At 34.2% G+C, this 21,239-nt stretch overlaps 2 protein-coding genes and 2 non-coding genes across 4 annotated transcripts; 2 read left to right on the top strand and 2 right to left on the bottom strand.

Moving 5' to 3' along the window:
- The first annotated feature begins 279 nt into the window (after positions 1-279).
- On the top strand, positions 280-353 carry LOC148578779 (small nucleolar RNA R66). The gene has a single exon (XR_015904373.1). It is a non-coding gene; the product is annotated as a small nucleolar RNA R66 (small nucleolar RNA).
- A 107-nt stretch (positions 354-460) lies between these two features.
- On the top strand, positions 461-550 carry LOC148578778 (small nucleolar RNA snoR118). The gene has a single exon (XR_015904384.1). It is a non-coding gene; the product is annotated as a small nucleolar RNA snoR118 (small nucleolar RNA).
- Positions 551-4,013: 3,463 nt separating this feature from the next.
- Positions 4,014-9,951, bottom strand: LOC107639273 (uncharacterized). Its single transcript, XM_016342759.3, has 15 exons — positions 9,503-9,951; positions 9,202-9,396; positions 9,044-9,118; positions 8,763-8,930; positions 8,367-8,530; positions 7,965-8,180; positions 7,434-7,560; positions 7,096-7,284; positions 6,545-6,786; positions 6,011-6,130; positions 5,303-5,528; positions 5,164-5,223; positions 4,882-5,055; positions 4,688-4,797; positions 4,014-4,557 (listed from the first exon to the last, which is right to left on the bottom strand). The coding sequence occupies exons 1-15, from the start codon at positions 9,683-9,685 to the stop codon at positions 4,392-4,394; spliced, it is 2,415 nt and encodes an 804-aa protein (XP_016198245.1). The 5' UTR covers positions 9,686-9,951; the 3' UTR covers positions 4,014-4,391.
- Positions 9,952-14,968: 5,017 nt separating this feature from the next.
- Positions 14,969-19,167, bottom strand: LOC107639264 (putative protein phosphatase 2C 42). Its single transcript, XM_088502090.1, has 4 exons — positions 18,407-19,167; positions 17,287-17,657; positions 15,703-15,939; positions 14,969-15,416 (listed from the first exon to the last, which is right to left on the bottom strand). Exons 1-4 carry the CDS (start codon positions 18,759-18,761, stop codon positions 15,204-15,206), a joined length of 1,176 nt encoding a protein of 391 aa, XP_088358216.1. The 5' UTR covers positions 18,762-19,167; the 3' UTR covers positions 14,969-15,203.
- Between the last annotated feature and the right edge of the window lie 2,072 nt (positions 19,168-21,239).

Raw genomic sequence — 21,239 nt, 5'->3', positions numbered from 1 at the left:
TTCTCTATATTTATTGGTATCATTTGCCTCTTGAGATGCCTATTATTCAAGGGCCATGGATTATGGGTTATTTCCTCATCAATGATAGAAAAGAGGCATAGATCTACCGCAGCGAAGTTGAGTCGCTTCGCCTTTGTTTTGGCCCCAGGCGCAGTGAATTATACAGCTGCAAAATCATTACACCTCAAAATTTCCTTTTTTCTTTTGTTTTTAAAATGATTTTCCTTTTCTGTTGCTTGGATTAATTGCTTGGGTTTTTTTTATTAAGAATTGTTCGGATCCTATGATGGCATGGAATCTTTGAGACCTGATTTTAAAATTTGATGACAGCTATAAGCATATTCGCTGAGGATCAAGTTCAACCCTTACTAGGGTTTTTTCCCCTTCCCATTTAATTTATTTTGTTCTTTCTTTCTTTTTGGTCAAATGTATTTTGCCGAAGAGAATAATACGAATGTATTTAAATGATGAAATAAGCACTGGGCTCTGAGCAGTAAATATACTGCTTAATTTGATGCACATTGCTAGCCTAGAAAGCTATGTCTGATTTCTTCATTCATTTTCCTAATTCCTACAATTGTTTTTATATCTTCATTAATTCACGAAGTTAAAGTCTTTGGATAGTGTTTGTTTGATTGTTGACCAAAAACAGAAATATGCAATTTAAGCTTTACATTCAAGCCTTCTAATTATAAAAATAATAGAACTTGAAATTGGACAGATTGAGAAATGAAAAGAGATTGGACATTTTTTTTTTCTTTTCACCAGAATTAATTCATAATAAACCTTCATGTACAAAATAAATGACACAAATTATGAAATTAAAAGAATCTAAAGAATTAATCATAACTAATTCAATCTTATTTTAAGTGTTAAGCCTCGTAAGAGTTTAAACTTATCAAAGGGTAATGTCTAACCAGAAAAGAGGAAGGAGATAAAAGTACTTTTAACCATATTAAGTGTATATTTTAAAGATTTATCGTCTGTATAGAATATATAATTATATGTTATAAATAATATATATTAAAATTGAGTTAAATAATATATGTATTTATATATAAATTTATAATAAGTAATTTAGTGATTGAATTTTTATGTGCATATAATAAGTTTATGTAAGTGTTGTTAAATTGTTAATAAAAGATTTTGTCAGTATAAAAAGATATGAGTTATACTAGGGAGCTAATAGAATATTTGTACAATGTGTATAATAAGTTATTGAGTTAAAAAATGAACATCATCTATACTATCCAATCTCAAAAGCATAAGCTGATTTTGGGATTCACCAAAGATCAAACTCTTGACCTTTCTTATACACATTGTACAAATATTCTATTGGCTCCTATACTTTCTCAAAAAATATTTTCTAAATTGTATTTAGTAAAATTTTAATAATAAAAATAAAAACATTAAAAAATTTTTTTGTAGGAGTTATAATTTATATATTTTTTAAATTTTTTGATATAAAAAAATATTTTTAATATAATAAATATAAAAAATATTTTTATATTATTATATTTAAATATAATTGTTAAATAAAAAAATATTTTTATATAAATATTTAAAAATTAAATTACTTTTATTAAGAAAAAATATTTTAGAAACAAGTTAGATTTAAAAGACTTAACTATTAAGGGTGTGTTTGGCAAACACGTTACAAGAGAAGAAGCATGTTTAACCTTTTTGAAAGTTTCAATTTTTGGTTTGGCAAATTTTTTATTCATGAAGGCAGAAGTGATTTTGCTTTCAAAACCATGGTTTTCAAGAAGTTACAATTTTAAGCTTTTGCGTTTCATCAACGGTCTTCTAGCCATCAATACTCCATCTTTATTTACTTTTTACCAACTTTATCCTTTATGCATGTTATTATATTATTTATGGAATTCTTATTATTTTTGTTTACATGAACTCTCTTTTTTTATTATTTATTATTTTTATTTTTTATTAATTATTTATTTGATATTATACACTTTTATAATTGTAATATTTTGTATTGTTTGTATTATTTTTTTATAATATGATTTATTGATTCTATTAGGTAAAGCAAATTAAACAAAAAATTAATTGTAAATAATAATAATAATAATAATAATAAATTATAACATACTAAAAAAGAGTACTAAGAGTACTAAAAATATACTATATAAAAAATATCATAAAATTTTTTTTGATTTATTTCAATTACTACCAAGATAAATATTTAATTTTTTTAATTATTCTTAGTACTCTCTAAAATTTATATTTTATTAGTTTTAATTAAAAATATATTTTGCCAATTTTTATATATTATTTTTATTTTAGTGCATAAATATTAATTTTATTATAGAATTAATTAATAAGATCTATCCAATTATCTAAATTAAAATGATAAGATAATATACAAAAATTATTTAAGTTGGTGTCTATTTTAGTAATTTTTTATCTAAAAGTGATTTTGAGTAGTATAATCCAAACAACATTTATTTTACTATAATTCATTTTGATGCAAAGATTGCCAAACATAAATCACTTTAACACAAACTTACTTTTCATCAAAATCAAGTTTGCAAAATCAATTTTATTCAAACTCTCGTTTGTAAACTATAATCCAAACACACACTAAGTGTATAATAGATTAATAGGGATGACAAATCTCCTGAGACGTGGGGATCCCTAGGGACTGTCTCGAATGGGATCTGACTGTGGAGAATTTTTTCGCAAAGATGGAATGGGAACAAAATTCTCCTGAGGCAGGCGCGGAGACCCGAGCGGGGATCTCTACTCCGTTTCCGCTGATCCCTGAAATTCATAAATTTACTGAATTGTTTTTAATAGTTTATTTCTCATATATGTTTTTTAGTCATTTCACACACACATATATATATATATATATATATAGAAGGTAAATGATATGGTGCCTATTACTTTGTACTTTAAGTTACTAAAAAAGATAAATAAATAATATTTAATAAATTGTACATGATTTACTTTTATTTTAAACATTTTTTTCACAAAAAAATATTTTATTTTTTACTTTAAAAGGGAAGTTAGGCAATTTAGGCACTACAGAACTCACCTATATAGAAACCTAAAACTCTTAATCCTCATTTGCATAATCCTTCTTCAATTCAGAGATCCCTAACGCTGTCCATACTCCATCCAACCTCTCTGCAGCATCATCACACCTCACGGTGCCATCACCTTCATCGCGTCGTGACCTAAAACTCCTGGTCCCCGTTTGCATAATCCTTCTTCAATTCAGAGATTCCTAACGCTGTCCATACTCCATCCAACCTCTCTGCAGCCACTCTGTGGTCACTCTCCCTTCTCACTGCATCGTCACACCTTACGGTGCAATCACCTTCATCCCGTCGTGCTCTCTATTTGCGGCGTCCCTTTCCGTAACTCTGTTGTCGTGCCCATTTTTCTCTCTGTTGCCGCGTCTCCCACCTCGTCCACTGCTCTCTCTTTTGGCTCGCTGTTGCGTCCCCTTACTGCATCATTTCGAAAGAAGTTACTATCTTGTTATTTAGACATTTTGTATAAAATCTTGCTGTTTTTATATAGGATGAATACTTGCAGTTTTATTCACATGAAAAATTAATAATTAGTTAGAATTATAAGATAGATGGAGAAAGTGGTCCTCACAAGGAATGGGGCCTTGTGGAGAATGGAAATGAAGAGCAATATTTCCCTACAATGAAAAACGGGGCGGAAACGAGGATGGGAAAATTCGGACGATGAATACATCCTAGCCTACTGTATTTTAAGGTTTTGCCGTTTACCAATCTCCTTTTCGTATAGTACAAGTTAGATATTAAGCTTTGGCTATGTTGTGTGCTTAAAAATTTCCCTGTGCTGTGTAAATTTTTCTTAATACTTAAATATACTTTACTTGTACACCCAAAAAAGTTAAGAGTGAAAAATGAAATTTAAAAAAAAAATCGTTAATACTAATATTTTGTGAATAACTTTGAATTCTGTGAAATGCCTTAAACTCAAGTATGGTCCTGAAGCGTTTAAGACAATGCATGTTGCCAAGAAACAAGCGACTTCAACAAATATTCTTCTAGACACAACAAAATTGTTATGGCCAAAGTCAATTTCACCCATTGAATTTGCAATTGTTATCCATTTAATCGCATCTACTGAAAGCATTCATCCCCGCCCCAAGAGACTACAAAGTGTACATGAGATTTTCTTCAGTTAATTAAGCAAATAGAAAGCTGAAGACCCTCCTGGCAACTTTTATGCCAAATACATAAAATCTAGTCAACGTTGCTGTAATTTGTGCTGCACTGACGCATTCAAAATTGTTGCATATATTCGATTTGGTATGGCAACCATAAGCTCTACCAAAATGTGATAAGGCCTGGTTATCGGTTCTTGTTGGGGTCAAAATCTAACATATGTCACCGCACTGGAGATGAGAAGAAAATTACAACAAAGTACACAAAGAACCCAGCAATAAGTATTCCCCCATAGATGTAAGTTTGAGAAGAGTGCACGGGATACTTGTACTCAATTTTGCAACATCTCATATTATCCTTCTCAGAGGCCAGAACATGGTCAACATATCTGCAATCACAATTATAAGTATTTATTACAATAGCACCATTTTATTTATAAAAAGGTAAACACTACGAAATAAAATTAAGCATCATATATGTCTTTTTTCTCAGCATAAAAGAAATACAGGTTAACTTACTGTTGGGTGAACATGGTACTCTGCAGAATATCTGAACTGTTCAAGAAGGCATCTTGTAGTCGATGATCATATAACAATGAAGACATATCAACAAGCTGTTCCTCAAGGCCCTGGTAGATGCATATAAACAAAAAACAATGTTCATAAAAACGACCATAAGTCAGGTCAAGAACTGCAATCAAAGTTTAGCTTACATCGAGATATTTTTCCAAGCGATCAACTAATTCATGAGGAAAGGGTTCTGGCAAATTTGTTGTTTTCTTGTAGAACTTCTCCAACCATAGTTCAGTGGTTGATTTCTCCTTCTTTCCCTTCACTGGTTCACCAAGGGGAGTTTTCAGATACTCTGCTGCAAAAGCTTGGACAGTCTGTACGGAATTGACATGGATTTATATAAATCAAGCACTTGTATTTATATAATTTAAATGAAGCATGAATAAATTTTGATTGATAAAATCAAATGAAAGCATGAATACCTCTGATGTCTCCCGAATTCTACGGAGTACAGAATCCACACGAGCATATATTGAGTTCCTCTGTTAAAGAATAAAAATCCAATTAGAGAATAGTTCTTAGCAAATAAAACTCAATATGGCACATGAAGAGAGCATTTACTAAGGCAACATCATGGAGCATTTGACTGATGCGAGATGTATTTGAGAATGGTCCAAAGGGATGACAACCAGCAGCCCAAAGCCAATTCACAACAGGTCTTTCATGTACATGAGAGGCCTTCTCATATGGGGCACTTAAACCACCCACAACTGAGGCAAGGCCAGCAAGTATATGCCGTTGTGCCTGAGATGGAAGAGCATGCCTTTTCTGGGTCTCCGAAACATAACTGTCAAACAAGACAATGAAAAGTGATGTGAAGTTTCGCAAGACAACCAATAATTGGAAGACCAGGGTAAATAAAACTGGAGATTGAAGTAGATTTTATGACTCTTAAGAGCAGTGCATACGCTGTTCCATTCTCAGAAACTTATTCAGTTAGATATTGTTTTAAAAATTAAATCACAATGGATGAGCAATATATCTTCGCAGAAGATAAACTTAAACATTAAATAACAAAGTTAAAATTGACAATTTATTTTAAGACAGCAGAAACCATCTTACATTATCACTGGTATTTAAATTGACACAAGGAAACCCAAGGGAAAAAGGGTTAGAAGTTGTACATAGAAACATCAGATGGTTTCACAAGATTACAAATAATATATTAAGGTGACAATTTATCCCTTTCTCCTATCTTCTAAAATGTCCAGATAGTTAGTATATATCTCCAACTTCAAGTACAGAAATCCACATATCATATTCACTCACCTTAAAGGGATCTTATCATTTTGATGCTCAAGCACAATTACAACATCATTGCTTGTCCATACCATACTTTCATCATCCATCATAAGGTCTCGATCCACGTCTGCCAATGATAGCACAAAGCTAACCAAAAGAAAGAAAGAAAGAAAGAAGAAAAGGCAGTCAATATATAACAACTGTGACTCGGTTAAGCAAATAAATAATAGAGCTCCTGAAACCCCATCCTTGACTATTTCCCTTTTTACTAGGCCAGTCATTCTTGACATTTTCAGGATATTCATATATTCCATTCAATTTGCAAACCAAAATGAAGTCTAGGAAAGCCAACTTCATAAAACCTATAGTTAATAACTGGCTGCCAATTTACCAACATTGTCTTGTTCATGAAAAATCCCAAGGATCAAAGTTTAATTAGTAATAAGAGAGCAGTTGGAAATAGATAAAGGTGATAATTTAAACTTGTGTTGTGTCTGTAGACCTATTAATAAATATAGACAATAACATGCATTTATGCAAGAAAGAATGGTGTACACGCACACAGGAATTACTCGGGTTCCATAAGTTGGTTGCAGATCCCCGAGTTTCTTTACTTTCTTCTTCCTTTTCTTGCTATATTTTGAGTCATAGGAAGCCCAGAGAGGTTTATGCTTAAGAATAGAATCCGTAGACACTTCAGATTCATCCATCCAATTTTGGCGAAGGAAATATTTACTTGATAGAGATGGGTCAGCCACTTCAAGCAATCCAGCAGCAAGCACATCAGCAGAGCGTTCCATCTCCTGCACATCAGCAGAAAGTTTCATTTAGCATCTTTCAAGATGGATACATATTTAATTATTTGAATAATGAATCCTGCAAGTTCCTCAGAAGATCATTTAGGCTACAAAATAACTGAGCAATAGTGCATCTCCTAAGCACTCAATGTTCTCTATTTAGTCAAAGAAGGTGCAACGCGTATTCATTGTTCAAAACCTAAACATATGTAGAGACCTCTCAAGTAATTACCCCACAAAAGGAAGTGACCATGTTGCCGATAAGATAATGAGTAAATTAACAATGACAGATTAAAAAAACTATTCAGGACCCACTTCTTTTAAAAGTGCACCATCCAGGTAAGTCTTTGTATGAACATGGAAACGACCATCATTCTTAGTTTCCTGCAGGGAATGGCCGCGCATAGCTTTTGAAACAGCAATTGCAAGCTTCTCATGGCGATGTAGTGAATGTACACCTCCAATAACTACTGCTTCTTGACCATCATGGAGCATTTTCTTCACCTGAAACCAAGGAAAAGTATAAAATAATCACATGCTGATCCTGCCTAGCTGAACTAAATCTCAGTTCTAGAGAACAGCAGCAGGCACTTCTCCAAAATCCATGATAACCAAAATTAGTAGTCCACTTGGAAGAAAATGAAATAACAAACCTCTGCCTCAATTGCATCAATGTTAATACTGTAATTATGGCCCCTTTCCATAATGTTGTACCGATTATGATTTTGCAAGACAATTATTGGTATAAGCAATCTTGAAGTAAGATCAACAGTTTCAAACCTGAATATATCAATAAGAACATGATGAGATTGTAGAATAATATACATAAGTCAATTAAATATTCATTTCAAGTGCTCTTAAAAGTATTCTGAAGGTAGTCAAAGAAAAGCTGAAACTGGTAACAATGTATCCCTAGGAGAAATGAAGGGAAAACTGAAATTACAGGTTTGGTCAAGTAACAAGACTTGGCTCAGGAAAATGTTAGTCAAATGGAAGATACTGCAATTAAAAGTAGTAGAGGAAAACATAAGAAAATTTTTAGATCATATAATTCTAGAAGGTCTTATTCTAAAGGGCTTTGCTGAAATTGGTTTGCTATAGGGTCCAATGGATGGCAGTAGCCAACTTGACTTATTAGGTGATTTCTTACTTCTTGTTATATGCTTACATGATACCACAAATACCTTACATCAGGTGCTATAACATGCTCCACTGTGGTTGATATCAAAGAAGCAAGCTGCCCGAGAAAGATATCATTGCTGGATTGATAAACTGTGGTCATACCACCTGGTCGAATCACATTTCGTAATCTTGGCAGAGTTCTAGAACTGACACTTCCCTCTTCAGCTTCAATCTTACCGTAAGTGCATGGGCCTGCTGAAAGGTCGATCACTACAAATCTGAACACACAAACACACACAAAAAAGGGTCATTCTAGCATACATACATCAGTTACCATGATTACTTTTAGGATATAAACATGCACTGCAACCAGTTTATGCCGGTAAAAACCTCCATGGCTAATAAAAACACACTTTGGGAGGGGAACCTGAAGTTCAACAGTAAACAAGGTTACTTGTACATACCTTCCAGACCCCAACCAAACTTGAGTTGCTCCCCCACCATCATAGCGATAACGATAAATATAATCACCTTCTTGTTTTTTCATATCTTCATCATTAAGCTCCGGAAGTTTGCCATACATTAAACTATCAAGATCCATTTCTTTATTCCTAGGATCCATTCTCACCTTCAATATATTTTAAATTAGCAATTGAATAAAATTAAATTTAACTTCCACAATGTAGTGGAACATAAATACTGAACAAGAAGGAAATATGAAGAACTTAAGCATTCATTTGTTCATAATTAGATCATTGGTAGTTAGCTAGGGAAAAATAAACTTTTCTATTACTTCACATGTTACAACCTACAAAGCTTGCATTCTTCTTTTTGCAAAAGGTAGTGAATATTGATTATACCTTATCAAAGTTCACAACAAATATGGCATTTGGCACCGGTCTGTCCATATCTATGACCGAAGATCCCCCACTATCCATGTCAAATATATAGGAGTACAGCTTTTGAAATATTGGCTCCACGGATGTTGCTTCAACTTCAAATAGAGGTACCTCCCTTCCAAATTCACTCTGGAAGTAGAAACAAATTTTAGAACCATCTCTATTGAAAAATAAATAGTACAGATAAAAATTTCATAAAACCATGCGAAACGGCAGAAAGTGGCAAGTAAAGGATCAGTTACCTCTCTAGCTTTTCCTGCAGGAATCATAGCCTCTTTCAGAGCTTTCTCAAGTGCTATCAATTCAGGCTGCCCAGCCTATAGTTAAAAGCTAGCATTAATAAGAGAGCACGCAAAAAAAAAAATAGTAAGAGTATGAGGCAGAGTGAAGGTTAGCTTACAGGAAATGCATTATAGACCAAATGATGCTCAATATCAAGAAGCTCCCCAGTCTCGAGACAAGAGGGTCTGTGAGAGGGGAAACTCGTTCTCAGAAATTGCTCCAAATTATGAATGTCGATAGTGTATCTATATCCTCCATCTCCACTCAAACCGATGAGAACCACATTCACTTCCAACGGAACCTGAAACGGAACCTACACGAACCACAACAACAGTATACAAACAAAATCAAACTTAGGTCTAGGAGTGGAAATCGAATTGGAATTGAAATTGGAAATGAGGAGAAGAGAAGGAGGTGACCTCGGCTCTGGAATGGAGCATGCGGCGAACATCGGATCGGACGGAATCGCGGACGTCGTGGAAGGCGCCGTGGTGCCACTGAGGGTGGCCGGTACCTCTCTTGAAGGCTTGTGGTGCCGAGTCGGACTGAGTCAGATGATGACTCAGCAGGGCGAATAGGAGGAGGATCCGAGGAAGCACCATGGGATAGTAAGCAAAGCTCAGATCAAATTATAATTCATACATGGAAATGGAAATTGGTGCTTACAGCAACAAACACTGGAGCTTGTTAAAGTTAGAGTGAGAGAACACAACAAAAAGAAGCTCACTCTGTGTGTGTGGTTTGGACGTTTGGTTAGGTCGTCGTTGAGACTTGAGGCAACAACTCAAGAAGCAAGTCCACCGCCGGTACCGTACAACATTCCCTCTCGGAGTCTTGAGTTCTATTTTTCTTTCTTTAGAATGACCCCATTCAACTATTATAATACCGATAATGTCCTAATGGTCTAGACCAAGCTAATGCGGCCCTTACCAAAGGTGACGAGAAGTCGAGAACCATGCGCATGGCCCATTGGATCATCAAAAGAAACATTTTTCTGTTTTTATTTTTGACTAACTTGCCAACCAAACAAATAATAAGGAAAGAAAACTGCATAAATTTAATTCAAGCAATGTGACGAATATATTACTGTATTTTAAGGGTAAATCACATCAACAAACCGAATAGTTTCAATTTTACATGAATATTCTAAATATAAATAAATTATATAAATATCTTGTTTGCATATTTATATAAATCGAATTTAATTGATACAATTTATACTCGTTCAATATAAATCAAATTAATTAGATTCAAATTAGTAGGTGCATGGTAAATCGAATTCAGTAGTTTCGATTTACTGTAAAAATCCGTTTTAGTGAAGTAGGCCATGGTAAATCGAATCAAGATGCTTCGATTTATAATCCATGATCATAGTTGTAAAAACCGGTGAACCGAACCCAATATCGGTCCGGTCCAAGTTGAAGACCGTTTAAGGTAAAGAACCGGAACGAACCGATTAAATCCGAAATAAACCGGTGAAAACCGGTCCGGTTCGAACTCAAACCGCTCGGGTCACAGTTGAGGGAAACCTATGACGCGTCGGCGCTCCTGCGTTCCACCGTGCTCCATATACTCCATGTCTTGCCAAGTGTCAAGGATTGGGAATTTTGGAAATTTTTCCAAAATGACAAACATAGGGTTCGAACCCCTGCGATTTTGAATATAACATGGAAGATTGTACCACTCAACTGCAGTGCTTTTTATTAAATTATACACAAATTATAATACATATAGCATTTTTTTATTTTATTTATATTCAATTTATTTTCATTATAAAATCACTTATTTTTAAATCAATTATATTTTATTTAACTATAAATTTTATTAAATATATACAAATTAAAAAGAAGATAAATAAATTTTTTTTATTAATCACTATTTATTTTTTCTTTTCATGATTATATGATATTTATTAATATCATTTTTTTAATAAATTATATAATAATAGGTAAAGACTCACATGCAGTTGTTTTCATATGAAGTTGATAGTTGAAAATCGTTAGATGATATTTAGTCAAACTTGTCAAATCATCTAACGATTCTTAAATATCAACTTCACATGAAAACAATTGTATGTGAGTTTTTACCTATAATAACATAATAATAAAATAAATATAAACTAATTAATAAAATATTAAAATTTAAAAACAAAATAAAAGTACTTATAAAGTTATAATAAAAAATAATTAAATTTTATATAATTATTTAATTATACCGGGTTGACCGGTTCGACCAGTGGCCCACCGGTTGAACCAGTAATCCAGTGACCCAGTAACCTGACCGGTTCGATCACCGGTTCGGTTCTGATAACTATGCCCATGATAAATCGAATTGAGTAGTTTCAATTTATAGAAAATGTGATGCTAAAGTAAATCGAATGTAATAGATTCGATTTACTAGTAGTTTCTCTATATATATAATTCGAATTCAATTATATTGAATTATATTTCACAACCTCCTCCACTCGCAAACCTTACCCAAGAGAGAAAAGTTACGCAACAAGTGAGTCCCATCAATGCTAACTAATGGCTTATAATACTTGAATGCCTTGATGCACGGTGGGAACGACAAAAAAGTCAATGTAAATACCCTGATGACTAGTTAACCTGGCCTCCAAGTCGCATAGGACGTTTTCAGTACTGCAATACTACCTGGCAGCATACTTAGTACCTATCTTGGCAACTTATTGTAGGCATCTTCCCAATTCCCATAAATCTGCGCAACGGCCTTTGCTTAGCCAACCAAACCCTCATGTAAGTCGATCTAAATCCAAAATGTGCCTTTGTCACATTCTGTAGTACCTTGATAGACACAGCCGCATCAGCTCTAATCATAGAAAGGATGAAAGCAGATATCACATGATAATCAAGCTTTCTGTGATCACTGGAGATCGACATGGCAAGATATGTATGAGGTCTGTTATACCGTCTGATCTTCTAAATACCCTTATGCTGGCAAAAAGTGATTCGAATCAACCGTCAGCAACTGTTTTCAAACTCCTTATACTTTATTTTCATAGTATTTGACATGTTCCGATTCTGGCACTTTGTACTCAATCTCATTGTGAATATAAATCTTCACACATAAAATGATTTTTGCTTTATTTTGAAACTACTGACCAAGTTAAAACTCAGCAAGATCTGCTGTATCCTATGAATTTCTGGCCCCAAATCTGAATTCTACATTCGGGAACCCCTGCAGTCTCATGGTCTCTAAGTCTAAAGTCGAAAAGTCTCATTCCGAGCTTGATGCTCTACCAGCTCCAACGGAAATACTCCTCCCTATATTATTATCGCTACCATCATCAATCATGGTGGGATCCACATCATCGTTAATCCACAGTACATCTTTCATGGCATCTAGTTCTCCAACTTCTCAGAAATCGAGATGACAACCTCTTCGGAAACTGGGATCATAATAAGAGTATTCATATTATCACCTATTTCTCCATTGTCATCGCGATTTAGATCAGTTGCAAAAGATGGAGATGCCACCAAAATTGTCGCAGATGCCATTACAGGCACAGATGAAGACACAACAACAGGGGTCAAACTAGAGGCTGCTGCCATTGCCACTAATTGATGATTCTGATTCGATTCTACTGAACTAGAGACCACATCTCCAAGGCCAATAGTTCATGGGTTCTCAATTCGAAAAATTGACGATGACAGTGAAATAAAATTTCTAAATCATCATCACTGTCTATTACAAAGGAGTTGTACTTCACCCATCTCAAACAACAGAAGTCGGAATTTTATAAAAAACTTTTCTACCTGTTTCATTCCATGCAGCCCTAATTTCTAGAGTATAGTATTTTAAAACTCAACAAAATTCGTAGAAGGTTTGATAAAGACACTCAACAAATTCTTATCAGTAAATTTTATTCTCTCGCATTTTTTTCAAAATCGTCTCTCTGTAGTGCAATAGAACTAAAAAACTATCTTCATTAGCCATTGTGAATTCCACTCTATTGAACACTCCACGTTCTGATCCTATTTATTTAGTACATACTCCCTAGTAAAGCGAATTAAATAAATTCAATTTAATCAAACTGCATGTCTGTACTAGTTTGATTCGATTTACTGTGGTCTATCAAATGTTGTAAATCGAAACAAGTTGTTTCGATTTAATATACGTAACGTTTTTCCTTAGTAAATCGAACTTAATGGATTCGATTTACATTGATTTGTTGTTACACTAGCTAATTCGAATCATATGGATTCGATTTATATGGAGTCAATGTAAATCGAATTAAATTGTTTCAATTTATATAATTTTATAGCCAAAACGAGACATGCATATAAGCTTATTGCATTTAGGATATTCATGTAAAATTGGAACCTATTCCGTTTGTTTATGTGATTTATCCATCTTTTATTGCTAGAAAGAGTTTAATTGTATATATTACTTAACATATACCAGAAGCTTATATTATAGGAAAATTTCAAGTGTATCGAAAATACCGGTATTTCAGTTGCTTTAATCGTTGATTTCAATTAATATATATTATATATATTTTTTATAATTCAGATCAACAGTTAAAACACTGGTGTTTTCGGTACACTTGAAACTCTTTCTATATTATATACGTATGTAAGTTAAAAAAATCTAATTAACATATATTTTAAGAGCACATGATAAAATTATCAATTAAAAATTATTTATAAAAAATATAAAATTTAAAATTTTAATACATTTATTGTATATTTATTAAAATAAGTTATTTAAAATTTTCTAATATTAGCAACCTTAACTTGCACTCATAGAATACATTATAGCTAAACCTAAGTTAAAATAATAAGGTGAATTAATTAAAATTTTCAAATCAAAATATCTAAGTGAGTGAATATTAAACTCTTCTTCATTTGTCTTTATTTCACATTTACATGGACATGCACGTCTGCAGCGTCATGCAAATATTCATTGATTGTTCATGGTGTCTAAGGGTGGAAATAGATATGGCAATCTATCAAGAACCTACAATTTAGTCAATATTTGATTTAGTCTTCATCTCTTATAAAATAGTTCTAAACTCACGCTATTATAAAAGTCTTAATATGTTAGTAGACGAGACCTAAATTCATTAATTAGTCTTGTTAATCTGTCAGAATTGTTTAAATTTATTAAAATATAAATAAATATATAAATAATTTTTTATCATTATCAAAGTTATTAGATAATTTAAAATTATTATATTTTATTATAAATACTTTTATATATTTTAAAATTTTTGTAGATATTAAATTTGACATATTACATATATATAATTTTAATTAAAAAAAATACCAAACCTTTTAACAAACTTTTAAACCAAGTCAGACTCAATAACAACTAACAAGTCAAGCCTATAACAAACTACTGACACTAAACAATTACATTACATGACATACGCCTATTTTTACTTTTTACCCCTAAATTGGTGTTAATGTGAATTGAAAAGGTGCGAATTTCACTTGACATTTTAGATTTAAAATTAAAAATTAAAAAATATTAAAAAACCATCAAAATTTATTGTTTTTAACCATCATTTAGTCATCATTGTTTAAAAATATAAGATAAAATATATTATTAAATTACTAATTAAAAAAAATTAAATTAATGATTGAGTGATAACCAAAAATAATAAATTCTAATAATCTCCTAACATCTTTCTTTAAAATTAGGTAGCATTTTCACCTAGCTGAAGTGATCTTGTCTTTTCCGTTGAGCCAAAGCAAAATGTTAAATTTCCACCCAAAGATGATTTATTACGCATGCAAAATTAACATAACTTGTCAAATAATTTGGAACTCAATTAACATACTGGTCGATTTACCTACATAGTCTAAATCGGTCATAAAAAGTCTAAATCCAGATTTTAAGACTACAAAGGTTAGAAAAGGGAGTGGCCACAATCAAATGCTTGTTACATTCTTTTTTACCTTTCTTTTCTTTTGTCATTTTCATGGACAAAATTCTAATAACATGTTATGACTTTTAACAATTTGGAGCCTGATGAATGATCTCAACCTTATAATGCAGGTAGCAATGGCACATGTATATATCGTGTTATGCTGCCAAAAACTGGTACAAGACAACATGGGTGTGTAATTTACATTACAATGATGACACCAGTTGGAGTCAGTGATCGAGTGCGCTTCGAAGTGAGAGTGGTGGGTCTAGCACTGTGCCTTTGGATATAAGATCGTGGTTCAAGAATAAAACAATAACAGATATATCATCATGAAAATGGCGTCGGACCTTCTTGTCTATCTTGCGCAGGTCTGAATATCGCATCTCTCGTTTTCTTGCTGCTTCGTGTAGGGCAGCCTTGACAAGTTTCTTGGCACTACCCTGCACTAGCACAATATATAATGAGTACCTCTTGGGAGTCTCAACCATGGCATAGACGACAACAACAAAATCAACAAGCACTTGAAAACTTATGTCCTGTGCATTATGGTCTCCGGATCACATGAACCACACACTACAGACTACAGTTTCAATAAGAAAAATACTTTGAATATATATATGTGTATAAATTTAACTTTAATGCACTGACAGTATGTAGATAACCAAGCAGTTAAGGTTCGGGCTTACAAATTCTCAGTAAAACTGCAGACAGGAATCTTAGCCTTACCGTGTGTGGATTGCTGCTAACAATTTCCACAGCCTTTTCATTGCTCAGGTGCTCCCATAAGCCATCTGATGCAAATATAATGAAAGAATCATTTGGTTGCAGTCGATGAGAAATAATAGCGGGTTCAGCACTCAAGATAGGCATGTGCATGGGTTCAGGAAGTCTGAATTTTGCAGGAAGTGGTTCCCGGTTAAATTGTGCATCTTTCATATATACGTCACCTATAGATCTAGAAATCTGCATCAAATACAAGCAGGTGTTGATATGGTACTAAAAATAATTTGGAGAGCTTTTGTTTAAAATGACAAACGAGACAATGACTGCAGAACCTAACCTGAACCATTATCTAACAAAAACATATTTGAGTTAAAAAATAAAATAAAGGAAGCAATAAATCTGAAACATATTGACCATCTTTTATATGATCAAGACGTTCATTTCGACATACAAAGGCATTATAATTTATAAATCATATGTCAAAACTGAATACTCCATTCAGATTAGCAGGTTTGCTGCATTTATATGGACTGGTTTTATACTCAAAATCACAAACCAAACGATACATTTCTCCTTTTTGTAAGCAAAACAGAAATTTAACTGCAATTTGGTTCAGCTTTGTTCTGATCTTTGCTACAGATGGAAAATGACACTCAGTAAGGTTAACCCAATTACATGCTCTGAATTGAGACATTACATGTAACTGTTCTGCTTGATATATGTGTCAAGCGTGACGCTAAGACCAAAAATGTCACTCCTTTGGTTCTGCATTTCACTTCAGCTACTTTCATCCAACGTATGTTAATTGAAGCCTTCACCTTGGTTGAACTTTAAAGGTGGATCAATCTGATGAGATTTTAGTAGCTACATGGGATTTTACAACACTAAGGATGAAAGGATTTATGGTGTCTTGCTAAGCGAAATGCTCATATTTCAACAATTCTTCTCAGGCCTTGGTGTTTGATATGTGACGAGAATTTTTTGTCATGGCAAAGGTCTCCTTATGATATAGCAACCATAAGGAGAGCTTTGTGTATTATTAATTTTTTATTGTCATTTCAATGTATCTTTCTAGCTCCTAGCTTTCTTTTCTTTCTCCTCTCTAATGATCTTCTACTAGGTTCTTAAATTAAAAATAACAATTATGCTTTAGTAGACAATTCAGCATTGACTTCAATACATGATATGGACTACTACCCAAAGCAGGCTACATGCCACAATGCCTCTGCCAGTTGAAAAGCTTAGTACTTGTCTAAGTGAGGAATTTTAACACACAAAAAGGAACAGGTCTTCTCCAAGCATCAATAACCTCACAGCAGAATTGGGACAATAATAGTGTCCTTATCGAGAATTTCCTTTTAGCCTGCATATGTTTATTGTTTAAGGATTTCTGGCAAAAGTATTGCCCAGGAAAAAGGCAATGAGATCGAGGAATAAGAAGCCTAGTATTTTCCACAAGTATCATCTAACTTTCTTCCGCATAGTATATCAAGAAGTTGCGGACAATGCAGCCCACAATGAATCCAACACTAGTTTTAATGTAAGCAAAATAAGGGTTTCCTAAAGCACACAGTAACATGAAATCACCTGAATAATGCCTTTGACTCTCCACACTCCATGTTTGAGGACAACAATCTGGGGATCATGTGGGTGTAACTCTTTAAGCTCCTGCCGCACAGCTTCAACATTTGCATTGTGTTCTGTAGAAAGCTGAATTGCAGCAACGCCTCCTGTGTTGCCAACTTTCTTACCCAATACAACGCGGGAGTCTCCAAGGTTTGCCACAAAGAGTGTCTGCTGAAATATCACTCCAACCAGACAACAAGTCCCGGCGCTTGCGACTTGAGGCCGAGTGCTCCACAAGTCTGACACAAGAGCAGCATACCCTTCTTCTGTTTGGCGGAATGCCCTCTCGATGGTCTCAGTGATCACGCCTCCATTTGTTTCAGCTGATATTGCTGCACAGCATTGAAATCTAAGACAGCTAACATAAGAAGCACTCCTTCAACAAAGAGAAAGAAGAAGGGGAAAAAAAAAGAAAGAAAAAAAAAAAAGGGACAAAGCACAACCAAATCCCAACACATATACCCCATGAAGGGGGCCAAAATTGAAAGCGGCAGAATGCTCTACAAAAAACAATGGGCCTTCAACACAGAAAGCGATGCAGAAAGCAAGGGTCCATTTCCAAAGCACTTTGTTGACATTATTATGTGGCAAGCCACCGCAAAATTCATCCACATTAGAGGGAAACAAAAAAGTTTGCACTCAAATAAATTCACCAATTAAAGTTTTAGGTTCTTCAAAAAAAAAAAAAAAAAAAAAAACAGAAAAAAGGAAATGGCTCCTACATACTGTCAGGAATAGTAGTTACCCATTGGCCTGCATGTTCATCAATAGTAGTTGAATTCCTGGGAAATCATCCGACTCAAAAGAGTAACCAATGAGAAAAAACACAAAAGAAAAAAGTTCACGGAAAAGCGAATTGATGAAAACCACGCATAACAGTTACTACCAAACCCGAGCGTAGTAATTAAGGAAATATACAATCAAAACTGAAAACGTGGCGACACGAATGCCACATCCACCTTCGCAAAATAAATAAACAGAAAAAATTAATCCATTTCAGGCAAGTATATAATTATATATACATACATTGACACATACAAATAAAACAGAGACGGGGAATTCAGAATTCAGAATGAAGAACCTTGAAAATGGCGAAAGAGGTGATCGCATACGAATCGCGCGGCGTCGGGTCCTCCGTGACCGTCGTAGATGCCAACAAAGGTGCCAAGGGGACCGGACTCTATCTGGCTCTGGTCTTCAAGGACCTGATTGGCCTGGACGACGGCCATGGAGAAATCGCCGGAGCCATATTTTCCGACGTCGCGAGACCAGAGGAGGCTGTCCTTGCCTTCTCTTGCGCCGCCGCCGCCTTTGAAGCTTCCGCTGCCTCTGAAGCTGCCGCCGTTGACTTCGACGGGGGAAGTGTCGACCTTGTCGTCAGCGAGCCCGAATGGCCTCAAACAGAGAGCGCGTAGATTCATGAATGCCTGAAGCATACCACATCTCTCGGAAACCCTAACCCTAAAACCACCACCGGCGGCACCTGAAGCAAGCTTGGTGTCGTTCCGATCCTCCGAATCTGGATGGGAATGAGAGAGAGAGCGAGAGAGAAAGGAGGTGGGGGTGAACGGTTAACGCGGAGGTTTATGAAAGTGAGAAGATAAAAACAAAATGTGTGAGAGAGAGAGAGAGAGAATAACGGAAATGGAAAGGAAAGAAAGGGGGTGCGTAGGGTAAGGAAGAGGGCGCACGTTAGCTGGAGGTAGTGGTGGGGTGTGTTGGGTGGTAGAGGAACACGAAGGGGGCTCATAAGCTCATTCTCTCTGTGGGGAAGAGAAGGAGAGGATGGTGTGGGGAATTCTCTGTTTTTTGTTATTTTTATATTAATGCCTCTTCCCCTTCTCTTTTTCAATATTATTATTGGATTTAACTAGTACTTGCTCTAAAAATATAAATTAAGATTAATATACAAAATTTTAAAACATTTTATTTAATAAATATATAATAATTATATTAAAAAATCAAATTTTGTACAATAATTAGGAAAAGAAAAAAGTTCTACATCCATGTAAAAATTGCATGGATGGTATCCAAGTAACTTTCACTCCACGCCCTACATTCCTGTTTGTTTTGCGCACGCCTCTTATAACCTATATAACGAATCATTATTTTGCGTTATCAACATTTTTCAATATAAACTTTTTCATACAACGTAAACCTCTTTCGCGTTCTTCATCATCATCATCATCATCTTCTTCTTCTTCTTCTTCTTCTTCAACCTAATTAAATTCGTTGTTCTCCTCTTTCGCGTTTTTCTTCTCTGCATTATGGATCTGGATTGATTCAACGCAATTATCTTCGTCGTTCATCTTCTTCTTCTTTTTTTCTTCGATCTGCACTTTTGAATTGAAACAATGAATGAATCAACTTCAAATAAGTTGAATGAGTGCGATTTTGATGATTCTTCTCAAACGCATCAATTTGATGATGTTTGGATTATTGAATTCTTAATCGAATTTAATGAAATGAAATTTTTTATTTTATTTGAAGTGAATTGAATGGACTGAGGTGATCTACATCTGAATTGAATTCAATTGAATTGATAATATGAAACAGTGAGTAATTATGAGTGTCAGTAATTGTGAGTAACTCTGAGTAAATGTGAGTAACTTTTCGGTTCGGTAAGTACTAAAGATGTGGTTCATCACTTTCATGTTTTCGGTTTGGTCCGCAGAAAGGAGTCTAACAAAGATTAGACCAATATGTTCTGTTTTCTTCCCTAAGCACTGTATAATTGTTTCACCGTAAGTAAGATTTCGGTTCACCATAACTAAGATTTTGGTTCACCATGAGTACTGTGTTCGGTTCATTCTGCGCTATTCAAAACTCTTCTTCCTCACCTTCTACTGCTTCTTCACCAGAGAGAGAAGGAGGAAAAGACAAAAAAAATATAGCAGCAACAACAATAAAAAAATAATGATAGGGTTTCAGGGTTTAGGATTTTTAGGTTTAGGGTTTATGGGTTCAGAGTGTTTCAGACTTTCGGTTCACCGTGTTCATGGTTGAGGGTTTAAGGTTTATGGGTCTAGGATTTAGGGGTCAGGGTTCAGGGCTTTAGGGGTTTAGGGTTTACAATAGGGTTTAGGGTTTAGAGTATATTGTTCAGGGTTCGGGTTCAGGGTTTAGGGTTTAGCATTCAGGGTTCATAGTTCAGAGTTCAGGGTTCTGGTTCAGGGTGTAGGATTTAGGGTTTAGGTTTTAGGGATTTAGGGTTTATAGGTTCAATGTTCAGAGTTCTGGTTTTAGTGTTTAGGGTTCAGTGTTTAGGGGTTCATAATTTTTTGGTAAACAGGAGAGCGATTTGGATTACTCTTCTGAAACGAATCAAATTCAGAATCAAACTGACAAAGTTTGGATTATTCAATTTTGAATCGAATTGAATGGAATGCAATTGCTAATTTGAATTGAATTAAATGGACGGAGGTGTACTGGATTGAATTGAATTGAATTGATAATATATAAATTGTAGGCAGAGTTATTTGAATTTGATTTTATATAATAGATTATGTTTCGTTCACTCGGTACTATACAATTGTATTGTTTTCGGTTCACCATGAGTACTGTGTTCGGTTCATTCTGCAGAAAGCTGTTTGAATTTGATTTTATATAATGGATTATGTTTCGTTCACTTAGTACTATACAATTGTATTATGTTTGGTTCACCATGAGTACTGTGTTCGGTTCATTCTGCACTATTCAAAACTCTTCTTCCTCGCCTTCTACTGCTTCTTCATCAAAGAGAGAAGGAGGAAAAGACAAAAAAATACAGCAGTAACAACAACAAAAGAATGACGATAAGGAGAAAACACGTGAAGAAGAAGAAACGCGAAAAATGAGGAGAAGGAGGAGAAGGAGGAACACGAAGAAGAAGGCGAAGAAGAAGACGCTCCGTGCGTAAACGAGCGTGAAAAGAA

This window comes from Arachis ipaensis, chromosome B1 (genome assembly GCF_059453495.1).
Source record: "Arachis ipaensis isolate K30076 ecotype BB chromosome B1, ASM5945349v1, whole genome shotgun sequence".
In the NCBI taxonomy this organism is placed as follows: Eukaryota; Viridiplantae; Streptophyta; class Magnoliopsida; order Fabales; family Fabaceae; genus Arachis; species Arachis ipaensis.
This window is presented reverse-complemented; position numbering and strand designations above follow the sequence as displayed.

What these genes read in the sequence shown, in the direction of transcription:
- LOC107639273 (XM_016342759.3), bottom strand. Translation starts at nt 9,685, where the DNA reads ATGGTGCTTCCTCGGATCCTCCTCCTATTCGCCCTGCTGAGTCATCAT. An exon ending in TTGATGCAATTGAGGCAGAG is followed by an intron (nt 7,285 to 7,433) that starts GTTTGTTATTTC and finishes CCTTGGTTTCAG; the next exon opens with GTGAAGAAAATGCTCCATGA. An exon ending in TGCTCCATGATGTTGCCTTA is followed by an intron (nt 5,224 to 5,302) that starts GTAAATGCTCTC and finishes ATTCTTTAACAG; the next exon opens with AGGAACTCAATATATGCTCG.
- LOC107639264 (XM_088502090.1), bottom strand. Translation starts at nt 18,761, where the DNA reads ATGCTTCAGGCATTCATGAATCTACGCGCTCTCTGTTTGAGGCCATTC. An exon ending in CCTCTTTCGCCATTTTCAAG is followed by an intron (nt 17,658 to 18,406) that starts GTTCTTCATTCT and finishes AATGCTGTGCAG; the next exon opens with CAATATCAGCTGAAACAAAT. An exon ending in GAGTCAAAGGCATTATTCAG is followed by an intron (nt 15,940 to 17,286) that starts GTGATTTCATGT and finishes TATTTGATGCAG; the next exon opens with ATTTCTAGATCTATAGGTGA.